General features: G+C 46.1%; 1 protein-coding gene across 7 annotated transcripts in view; it reads left to right on the forward strand.

The window, feature by feature from the left end:
- LOC126519322 (12S rRNA N(4)-cytidine methyltransferase METTL15) overlaps positions 1–12,389 on the forward strand; it is a 131,700-nt gene that overhangs the window by 52,299 nt on the left and 67,012 nt on the right. For all 7 annotated transcript variants that reach the window (XM_055065118.2, XM_055065119.2, XM_072284955.1 and 4 more), the window contains one exon: positions 11,637–11,739. In XM_055065118.2, coding sequence (XP_054921093.1) covers positions 11,637–11,739 — 103 coding nt within the window. The remainder of the gene's footprint in view (positions 1–11,636; positions 11,740–12,389) is intronic.

Here is a 12,389-nt window from a genome sequence, read left to right on the forward strand (position 1 = left end):
GAGTCATTTACCCATGTCTCAGTGACATATTACCGATGATTTGTAACATTCAAGAAGCCAGTTGAAGCAAACATATTTATTAACCACGCTGCGCACATCAAAGTTCAGAATTTTCAGTTTCATTTTATGTGGGTGTCAGTTGGAATTTCTGGAAGCGATATTATCAGCTGTCCTGACAGTGCACTTTCTGACATCGCTCCACTTGTACCCAACACTGTCGATAACCAGGTGCTCTTGATGCAACCATACTTTCCTTGCGACTTCTCTGAGTTCAGCAGAATTATGTCACAGCGATCTGTACACCTGCCGCATGTGCACAGAAAAGTCTTCACTCATATATGTTTTCAAATCTTTCAGTTTTCGTGTGTTATTTATGATATCTGATTTAGTTAAAAAATACAACAGTTTGATAATGACAGTTCTATCTTTCCCGGTCCTTTTCAGCCCAAGTCTGTGACAGCACTCGATGTTATTACACGTGACATCAAGCTTTGACATCAGCATGCACAGTACTGTAGTAAGAAGGGCCTCAGGTGTCTCATTCGGTGTTTCAGATAATCCGTGAATAACCAAGTTATTTCATTGCGACTGATCTTCAAGGTCGTTGTTCTTACGTTTCAGCTTTTGTATCAGCCTCACCCGCTTCCGCTTTTGGGCGAAGTGGGTGAGATAGTCCGTCACCACGACGATCCACTTATTTCTGGATGTTGACGCCAGAAATGGTCCCAACAAATCCATCCCGGTCTGCTGAAATGGTCCACAAGTAGGTTTGATTGGCTGTAGTAATCCTCCTGGCCTTGTTGGTGGTGTCTTGCGTCGCTGACAGTCTCGACATGTCTTGACGTAACGGGCGATGTCGGCGGTCAGACGCGCCTAGTAATACCTTTCCTGTACCCTCGACAGTGTTCGGGAGAATCTGAGGCACCCAGTGGTTGGATCGTCATGTAGGGTGTGTAGTACTTCTCGACGCAGCGCTGACGGAACAACAAGAAGGTAGCTGGTGCGGACTGGTGAGAAGTTCTTTACGAGCAGGTTGTTTTGTAACGTGTACGAAAACAATCCACGCTTAAATGCCCTAGGGACTACATCGGTGTTCCCTTCCAAATACTCGACGAGGCCTTTTAGCTCCGGGTTTGCTCGTTGCTGTTTAGTGAAGTCTTCCGCGCTTATTATTCCGAGGAAGTCGTCGTCGTCGTCTTGCGGCAGGGGATCGATGGGGGCGCGTGATAGGCAGTCGGCGTCAGAGTGTTTTCATCCGGACTTGTAGATGACCATGACATCATATTCTTGCAGTCTGAGGCTCCACCTCGCCAGCCGTCCTGAAGGATCCTTTAAGTTAGCTAGCTAACACAACGCGTGATGGTCGCTGATGACTTTGAATGGCCGACCATATAGGCAAGGGCGGAATTTTGCTGTAGCCCAAATGATGGCGAGGCGTGCCTTTCCAGTTGTAGAATAATTGCCTTCTGCTTTTTACAGTGACCGGCTAGCATAAGATATCACCCGTTCATGGCCGTCTTTCTTCTGGAATAGGACGGCACTGAGGCCTAGGCTACTGGCGTCAGTGTGGATTTCGGTATCGGTCGAAATGTGCAAGTACCGGCGGTGACTGCATGCGTCGTTTTAGTTCTTGAAATGTGTCGGCTTGCCGCGTTTGCCACTTGAATTCGACATCAGATTTGGTTAGATGCATTAGCGGCTCAGTGATGCATGAAAAGTCCTTGACAAAGCGCCTGTAGTAGGCACACATGCCAAGGAATCTACGCACTGCCTTTTTGTCGATGGGCTGCGGGAACTTTGCGATGGCAGCTGTTTTCTGTGGGTCGGGGCATACTCCGGATTTGCTGATGACATGGCCTGGGAACAGAAGCTCATCATAAGCGAAGCGGCACTTTTCTGGCTTCAGAGTGAGCCCTGACGATTCAATGACCTCTAATATTGCCGCAAGCCGCCTAAGGTTCCCATGCCCATGACGCGCTGAAACGTTGCAGGCGCCAAGCACAGTCCGAATGGCATGACCTTGAACTCGTAGAGACCGTCTGGCGTGACGAAGGCGGTCTTTTCGCAATCTCTCTCGTGGACTTCTATTTGCCAGTAGCCAGACTTGAGGTCCATCGACGAGAAGTATTTAGCGTTGCAGAGCCGATCCATTGCGTCGTCTATGCACGAAAGGGGGTATACGTCCAACTGGTGTTTGTCAAATCCTTGATGACGTCGAAAAGCAGTCTTTGTGTCATCAGAGAAGACTTCTGAGCTGTTGCTGCTTGCTCATGGGGAGACTTGAATTTACGTCGAAGTCTGGTTCGAGGACTATGGTCGGCGGGGTAGATGCGGCAGAATCTCAGAGGACAAAAGCATTGCTCGTTTCCACAATTTCCTCGATATACGCGATTGTCGTGCCCTTGCTGATGTGCTTGAACTCCTGGCTGAAGTTTGTCAGCAACACTTCAGTTTTTCCTTCGTGCAGTCGAGTGATCCCTCTTATGACACAAATTTCATGGTCAAGCAGTAGACATTGGTCACCCTCGATGACGCCTTCTACGTCGGCAGGTGTTTTGGTGCCGACGGAAATGACAATGCTGGAGCGAGGCGGGATGCTGACTTGACTTTCGAGCACGCTTAAGGCATGATGACTGCGAGAACTCTCCAGTGGTATCGCTCGATCTTCCGACAGCGTTATCGACTTCAACTTCAGGTCGATGATTGCGCCGTGTTGGATCAGGAAGTCCATGCCGAGAATGACGTCTCGTGAACACTTTTGGAGGATAGCGAAGGTGGCAGGGTAAGTCTGGTCATGAACGGTAATTCTTGCCGTGCAGATTCCAGTTGGCGGAATGAAGTGTGCTCCAGCGGTCCAAATTTGAGGGCCTTCCCATCCAGTCTTAACTTTTTTCAACGGGGCGACGATGGGTCCACTCATGACGGAGTAATCGGCTCCTGCGTCTAGTAAGGCGGTGACTGCGTGGCCGTCGAGAAGCGCGTCGATGTCGGTGCTTTGTCTTGCATTACAATTAGGTCTTGGCGTCGGATCGTGGCTGCGTCGCGTTGGCTTGTGGCTGATACGTGGCGTCGTCAGGTCGTCTTTCGTCGGCGTATTCTTTGCTTCCAGACTTCGTCGCGACGGCGGCGTGTCGTTATGTCATCGAGGTATTTTCTTTGGTGTCTTCGTCGGCGGCGGAGGATCTTCGTCAGGTCGACGAACAGCAACCGCACCTCCTTCGGTTGCTGCTTTTAGTTTTCTGGATATGGGCTCGCAGACCGGCCCCGGGCTGGGCCAGTGTATGGTCGGCGCTGCAGGGACAGATAGCAAGCAGCCTGGTGACGGTGAACGAGACGGTCGTCGAGGGCTCCACTCAGTGGCGGCGAGGTAGTCGGCGATATCGCGAGGTCGTTCGCCGATCTGTGGTTGCGGCGCGTTAACGGCGAACCCTCGCAGTCCCTTCTCCCGGTATGGGCATCGGCGGTAGATGTGCTCAGCTTCTCTGCAGTGATAGCAGAGCGGATGGTGGTGGGGGCGCGCCAAACATCAGTCTTCCTTGGAATGCCATGTGAGGTGACAGGTTGGCGTGCTGGCGACGGGGGTGGTGGTGGACGACGGAACTGTGTTGTCACTGGGCCTTGCCGTGGGCGCGGAGGGGGAACGTGAGGACAGGCTACAGCAGCATATGTCATAGCTTGCGGCTGAGGCTGCGGCGATTCAGGAGCTACTCCGAGTTGTTGTTGGAGCTCCTCACGTACGGCATCTGCAATCGAAGCCGCTTGAGGCTGTGATGAGAGGAACAGCTTCTGTAGCTCCTTCCGCACGACCGCTCGGATAGTCTTGCGCAGGTCGTCGGTGGCCAGTGACTGAACTCGCGCGTAGCTTGTTGAGTTAGTGCGGTGGTTGAATTGCCAATTCCGTATTTCCAGTGTCTTCTCGATGCTAGTGGCCTCGCAAAGAAACTCGTCGACAGTCTTCGGTGGGCTTCGTACCATTCCGGCGAAAAGTTCCTCCTTCACACGCCGCATGAGAAGGCGGACTTTCTTCTCCTCGGGCATATCTGGGTCGGCGTGGCGGAACAGACGGTTCATTTCTTCCGTGAATATAGCAACGTTCTCGTTAGGTAGCTGCACTCAGTCATCCAGCATGGCTTCGGCCTTTTCCTTGCGCACGATGCTCGTAAAGGTACGCAGGAAGCCGCTCCGGACAGGTCCCATGTTGTCAAGGTCGACTCCCAGTTCTCAAATCACATGAACGGTACATTCGGTACGGTTCGGTACATGAACGCACTGGTACCTCCACCAGATGTCACGTGGTAGTGACGGTTAAGAAGGCCGCAAAACTTTGATTAACAAAACGAGCGTTTTATTGGGCGAACTTGTGCCCTCAAAAACAGGCTACGCTGAAGGAACAATGGTAGCGGCGAACACGGTCGGCGGTTGTCGAAAATTTGATCAGCGGGTCAAGCGCGTCGGCTTTTATAGATCAGTCGTCGAATGTTCCAGAGGAATCGATGGGACCCGCATGCCTTCCACAAAGTTCTACGCCATTCGCGCTGCGCGTACATGCAATCAGATTACGCAACTCGGCGACAACAGACAGCGGGTGGAACCATCGATAACATTCCAGAAACTTCCGACACATGCAAGCACGTCCTGCGCTGTGCGATAACATTTGTTAGGCGGTGAAACGTGTCGCCCGATAAAGACCAGTACACGTGTCAATAGCATCATCCCAGTGCGGGTGACGCTATCAGCCGTGAGGGCAGAGTGCACTCAAAAGCGTGGCTGGCTACACCTAATTCATCACCGCCTATGTAACGATATTGTTGATGTGGCATGGAACCGTATCATTCGTCGCCGACTCCCAAATTCATCAAAAGGAATTGTTTTCTCATTCAAATTCTCTGTTTTCAGTTGCCCAATAATTTGGAAAATTCTGCAGCCCCTTTCTGTGTAAGAAAAAACCTATTGGTGTCTCTACTTATTTGCAAAAAAGATCGAATTTCAATACAACAAAATTTCTATACACCAAAGCAAATTTATGATTTTGCCTACTTTGTTATGTAGAGGTATAACTTTATTTCATAAAAGATGGAATTTCAATATAACAAAATTTTCATATGATGAAAACGAATACTTACCCACTTCGTTATATCGAGGCTTAACGGGATATGCAATACAGGACATCCCATTTTCTGTTTGAGAACATGAATTAAATGTGATATCTGCGGGCTGGCAGCTTGCGTCCATAATGCAAGGGGTGACTGTAGACACTGGATAGCATGCCATAAGGTTGGGGTAGAATGGCTGTGCACAGGAAGTGGCGGTTGACAAGGTACCACGAGAGAAGTGCCACTCCTAGCACTTTTTGCTATAATTTCCAATCGCTCTGCTTCAGTTGCTAGCAGCTTTCATAGTGCTGCTCCACTACGGTTGGCCGGACATGTCAGAAAGCATTGCACTGTAGGGGCGAAATGCAGTGCTGGAACATCCGCCAGTCCGCTGCACGGGCTGTCGGTTAATTAAGCGGTGGACCCGTAGCCCCGATGTTTTTTACCTCGACTTTGTTGTGAAACCTCACTGGCACAAATGGTGCACAAAACTCTATCCCAGCATGAGGGCAGTATAGCTCACTCGAAACAGAGCAGTGTGTTGGCCTGACAAATTGTGTACAACTGGCATAACGTGGCTCAGCGGAGGAGTTTCTGTGTACATGCTCAATCTTCGTAATGCGAAATAAATTTTTCATAGAATAGCCTGCCAAGTAAAAAAAAAAGAGGAATTGGCAAGAAATAATACAAGAAACGAGGCATGGCATTCAACAAGCCCTGTATGTTGACTGAAAGAACTTTTCCCATTGAATGGTGGTAAGGGATAAAACCTATAACCTGCAGTGAACATTCAACGAGAAATAGTCTTTGATGCATTAAATGCACTTGATGTCTATGTGGCACTTACTATTGAGAAAATACTAGGTATAAAATGAAGAAGAAACCACAGTGTATCCATTGTAAGAGCACTGTATGCGTACAGGCACTATCAGAGTTGAATGCGTGTATGCTATCAGGGAAAGAAAGAGAACCGAATGTAGACACACCAGTGTAGGACACTGTGAACACTTGTAAAGATGCCTTGTGAACCTAGTTGACAGTAGTTCTTTCGTTGCTATTTAACAGAGGCTGTTAGGTTAGTATAAGGTATTCATTTGGTTAGACACTGTCCATCACCGGTAACTGCTGCTCTTGGTGCCTTAGGGTCATCGCATTTGGTCACTCAACCTTTATTGATAGAGAAGCTCTTTCTTCTGGAAGTTTCAGTTTGTCATGTTGCTCTAAACATTTGAGGACATTCAACGGCTGCGGAATGTTTTAAACGACTAAGTGTCATTAGCCGTCCAATGGCGCATGCTCACAGTAGAAGCACTGATGGGCTGTACAAACCGTAAAGTCCCATCACTGTCTCTCGTGTAGCCATCCCTGCTCAGAGAATGACAGTGTCGTGTATCTGGGCCCACATACACTACCTACCGCAGTTAGCAATTGCATCTGCTTGGGAGAGAGCAGGCAACTGGGAATGCACATCTTGAGTGACTTATTGTGCTTTCAAGAGGGATTGTTTTAAATGAGCTGAGTTGCGAGACACATTTATGCTTTTGATAGCACCACAGCTTTGTTGGGATGCCAAAAGAGAATTTATTTATTTATTTATTTCAGATACCCTCATGGCCCACAGGGCATTATTGAGGGGAGTGGTACACACATTTCAATAAATTTGTTACAAAAGGAGACAACGCATATATATAAAATATATATATATGTACCGGAACAAATACATAATTCACAACCCGGAACATGAAGTGAGTTCAAGATTACACAAAAATGCCAAGAAATGCTAAATCACAGAAACAAAAGTTGCAAATTGCAAAACGCCACCATTAGCACAAATATGAACACAGCAAATCTAGGGGAAAAATACATAAGAATGCGCATGATTACAAGCAAAAAGTAAATGGAACCAAAGCTATGGCAAGCAATAATGTGTTGATAATTTCTTCTTAAATTCATCAAAGTCTTTCGAAAGTGCAATATCCCGTTGGTAGCTGGTTCCAGTCCAACAATGTTTTTGGAATGAATGAATTCCTGCAGGATGTTGTACGGCACTGTGAAACACCAACTTTGCATGGATGATCTAAGTGGGATGAAACATACGTTGGCGGCGTGAGTAATGTATCTTTAAGGGTGGAATTCATGTGGTAAATTTTAAAAAACAGACAGAGGCGTGATATTTTTCTGCGCATTAAGAGAGGGGTTAGTGACATTGTGTTTTTCATTTCTGTGACACTGGACAAACAATCATAGTTACGGAAGATGAAACGTGCTGCTCAGTTCTGTATGGCTTCGAGGGCATCGATAAGAGAGTTAGTGAAAGGGTCCCATACTGAGCTAGCATATTCTAATTTTGAGCGGACAAGCGATTTGTACAGAAGAAGTTTAACAGGTGTCGGGACTAAGGAAAAATTCCGTTCCAGATATCCAAGCATGTGGTTAGTGGACGCGATGATAGAAATTATATGTGCCTTCCAAGATAGGTTTGACGTTATAATGACGCCAAGGTATTTGTAAGATGTTACCGGTGTTAGCAGGGAAGAACAAATAGTGTAGGGAGCGGAGCACGGATTGACGCGACGGGAAAAACGCATTACTTTGCATCTCGTTAAGTGTCATCTTCCATTGTGAACACCAGTTAGATATAGTAGCTAAGTCTTCCTGGAGTAGTACAGTGTCATTAGTATTTTTTATTTCTCAGTAAACCACACAGTCATCTGCAAAAAGTTGCACTGTGGATGTTACGTTAGGCAAGTCATTAATATATACCAGAGAGAGCAAGGGACCGATAACAGAACCTTGTGGGACGCCTGAGGTCACAGAAACCGATGATGAGCTAATGCCGTTAGCATGCACATATAGGAACCTGTTAGACAAAAAGCATTCAGTCCATTGTGTAGTACATTTTGGTCGATGTTGAGTTTACTTAGTTTGTGAAGAAGCAAGCTGAGAGAGACTTTGTCAAATGCTTTGGAAAAATCTAAATAGATGCAGTCAACCTCACTGCCATGATCAAGTATGAAGTTAATATCATTTGTAAAATTTATTAGCTGCGTTTCACAAGAAAAGTGCTTTCTAAAACCATGCTGTGCACAAGTGAAAAAGGATGATGACTCAAGAAAGTTCGCTAGGGATTACAAAATGACATCCAAGATGACAGATGACAAGATTACTTTTACTATCTTGCAAGGAATGCTGGTTAGTGATACTGGCCAATAGTTGAGTGATAGGTGCTTGTCGCCTGATTTATGGAGTGGAACCACCTTAGCCAATTTCCAGTCATCTGAGAGATCACAAGTTTGAGGGGATTGCTCAAATATTTTCAATAGTATGATGGAAGAATATACTTAAGTGTTTTTCAGGATTTTAGTGCTGATATCATCAGGACCACATGAAAAAGATAACTTTAAACGATCTATGATACTTATAATGCCTTCAAAGTCAAAACAAATGGGATCCATTGAAAATATGATATTGGGAGTATAGTCTGGTAGTGGTGCGCTAAAAGGGACAGAAAATCCATTCGCAAAAGTTGCATTAAGTGCATTAGCACTGTCACTGTTAGGGATGAGATTTGATTGAGAATCCAGGAGAGAGATTGATGGCTGATCCGACCCATTAACAACGTCCCAGAATATTTTAGTATCAGTTAAAAGAAATGATGGCAGTGTGACATTAAAGAAATGTTGTTTAGCATCTTTTAACGATTTTTTATAAGTGTTAACCGTGGCTCTTAGAGCTGACCGATGCTCCGATTTTCCGGACGACCTTGCCCTGACATATAACTGCCTTTTTCTGTTCCCGAGGCGTTTTATGTAACGAGTGAACCATGGGGACCTACGATTAGTCACGATGATTTCACGAGGGATGTGCAGTTCTATTAATTCATGCAGTTTTTTTTTAACATGCGCCAGTTGTCGTTAACAGATCGTTCGGCACATGCCAGGGCGAAATTGTCGAGAAAAATATGGAGGCCATCATTAATTGAAGAAAGATTTGCTTTAGCATAATTGTAAATGGTTTTTGTTTCATTTCGCGTTTTATGCGATGGTAAATTCAATGTGATGTGCAGTAAACAATGATCACTTAAGCCTGGCCAGTATTTTACCTCGGAAACAAAATCTGGGGCGCTCGTCAACAAAAGGTCTAATACGTTAGATCTTGTAGCTGTCGTCCTTGTCGGCTGGGTAACCATTTCTGTTAGCGAGAAGAAGGAGCAGATGGCTGAAAAACTTGCCGACTCAGAAGATCCGTCACCATCTACTGCAGGGCAGTTCGGGAAATTGAAGTCACCAAAAATAAAAATTGGACGATCAGGCAACTTTGTTTCAATTATGTTCAGAATATCATGAAGGTCGTTAGAAAAGCCGACGGGTGTAGATGGTGCGCGGTAGCATGCACAAATAAAAGAGCTTTATTGTTAATTGTAACCTGTACACATTTGAACTCCAGTGTAGTATCAACACTAACTTCAAAGCATTCAAGATTGTCGGACACAGTGATTAATACACCACCGCTGCGGCCAAAAGAGCGGTCACAGCAAAATACACAGTAACACTTTCCCGTTGAAAATATTTCATTATTATGCACAGTTTCTTTGAGCCAAGTTTCTGATAGTACAATGATGTCAGCCGCTGTAGTATCGGCCGTGCAAGATAAGCTATCACGATTGCCAATGACACTGCGTATATTAGTAAAAAGAACCAAGACGTTACGAGGTGCCTGCGCAGGTCGGTGCTCATGTTCATTGAGCTATCTCGGAGACAAAGGACCAGAGTTAGTTACAACACGTTTTTCAATTTTTTCTTGAACGCTATCAGTGGCAGTAAGTATAGCATTTTTTCTTCAGAATAACCTTGTTAAAATGAAGACTAAACGGTTCACTGGGCTCAGTTTGCTTTGCGAATTCAGCAAGCTTTTTCCGTGCATGCCTGGTGTCCGGGGCAAAATCTTTACTAATCGAGAAATTGGACTCTTTTAGCTTGCTTTTTGCGCCCATGACTCGTTCTTTAATATTGTAGTGCGTGAATTTCACAATTATTGGTCGCATTTTCCTAGTTACAGCCTTGCCAATCCTGTGCGCATTTAGTGTCCAGTTCGGCTAAGGTTAAGGACATGTTCTCTTAAACAATACCTCTTATTTTTTCCTCAGATTCTGCCCATGTTTCATTGGGTCCCTCTGGAACATTATAAAACACAACATTGTTTCTACGAGACCTATCCTCAAGGTCATTTAAATGGATTTTGAGTATCTCATTTTGAGCTACTGCTCTTTCAGCATTTTCCCTCACTGTGGTCATGTCATCCCGAACTGCGTCGAGCAACTGCAGTTTATTTTCAACAGCGCTAAGGCGGGCCGAGATTTCTGTAATATTTTTACTCAGTTCCTTCTGAATTGCTGTAAGGCTTTGCAGGGAATCAAATATGCACGCCTGTCCATGTTCGATGTTGGCGGAACGGTCCCGAAGATCATGAAGCAGTGTTAAAACTGGACTGTCATCACCTGAAGCTTTCGCGGATTTATTAGAATTCGGCCCGGGATTCAGCTCAACATCCCCAGACAGCAACATTTTCATCACGCAGAAACACTCGTGCACATGGTTCAAAAGCAGCTGTGGGCATGGGAACACGACAAGGGACGCATTATCTGAGCGTTTAGAAGATGTGTAACAAACCTGAAACAGGCAGAAGTGGAAGATATTTGTCAGCCGCATCGTCGCATTGTTCCCATGCCCACTGAACTGCTGCAGATGGTGCCAGTCATTTAAGTAGAGCAGGGGGGCGTTGATGTCGATGATGATACAGTAGACCATCCAGAGAGAGTCATAGGAACTGGCGCTGACGTGGCAACTCGTGTGTCGGCGGAGGATGCGTAACTTGGCGCTGGATTTTCAGTCCGCAACACGTGTGGCAAAGCGCCATTGCAGAACCGATAAGGTGCCGCAGCGGTGCTTGGGCTGGTTATTGTCACGAGCTGAAACAGGCAGATGCGGAAGATATTCGTCAGCTGCATTGTAGCCTTGTTGCCATGCCCACTCATCCCATTCAATGGCCATCATTGACCACGCAATAAGGGTGATAGGCTGCGGGGATTTCGGTGTAGAATTAGAGGGCAAGCAGCACTTCAGGGAATAGAAGAGTCATGTATGAGAACAACATTAGACCCAGACGCTTGCGTCCAGCAACTGGACAGGTCTATTTATTTATTTATTGTACATACTTTCAAGGCCTAGTACGCATGTCTCGTTCGTTTTGTTCAAAAAGTGCTGCAGGATTGCTTCGTTCTGAATGAGCTTCTGGGTGAAGAGAGACAACACCATCCTTGTGGGCTTGTTGGTGCATCTCTGTTTGTGCATGCACGCAGGGCGGACAGGATGCGAGTGTGTTCGTTCTGACAGTGTGGTGGTGTTTTGTTTCTGTGCAATTATGCCACCTCACCAGTGCGACAAATGCAGCTGCAGTAGGGTGCTGTCGCTGCTGTGTTCTTGGCTTTTGGAAGGCTCGCAGCTTCTCGTCTGTGAGCTCTAAGCGGTGCCTGTGTCCCTGCAGGTTTCCCGACGAACCGACCGCTGCCGATGTCGTCAACTCCCTCGACTACGACTCACTGGTGCAGGTGCTCAAGTTGTATGGAGAGGAGAAGCGGGCCAAAAAGGTATGGTCTGAAAAAGGAGAGAAAAAAGAAATTTGTGTTTTGAATCGGTCAATTCTCCTTGTGGATAATGCCATCCATGCGGACATATTGTTCAGCATACTGTGCAACTGTGCATGCATCACAGCCAAGTGGCTCCGAATGCAGAAAAAGGTGCTTTTGCACTGCACGTCACCACATATCAGTGCTGCACATTACTACGAAAATTACTCACCTGTGGATGATGCATCAATTATTGATCACTTGGAGGCATGTCCTACCGATTTTGATAGTAGTGATGTTGGTGTTTTATGGGAATGTTTTAAGAGCATGTGCCGATATTGCCTCGATAAGTTTGTCCCGAACGAACGAAAGAAAGTGCACAAGGAAACGCCATGGATGAAACGAGACAACATCCATTTAAAATGCAAAGTGAAAAGATGAAAAAAGAACCGCGCACCACTTAACGTCATAGCAGAATCCAATGGAAGCCTTGCGAGAGCACTGTATCGTTCAAAGGATCATTATTCAGTACCCTGCCAAGCTTTATTTAAGCTGACCCAGCTAACTTTTGGAACTACTTAGGTAAGTGAGGAAAAGAAACCAAGTTCACAGATTTCGGATAACGGCCTTATTATTAACGAACAAAGAGACATTGCCGAACAATTCAATAG

Source organism: Dermacentor andersoni, chromosome 10, assembly GCF_023375885.2.
Source record: "Dermacentor andersoni chromosome 10, qqDerAnde1_hic_scaffold, whole genome shotgun sequence".
Classification (NCBI taxonomy): domain Eukaryota; kingdom Metazoa; phylum Arthropoda; class Arachnida; order Ixodida; family Ixodidae; genus Dermacentor; species Dermacentor andersoni.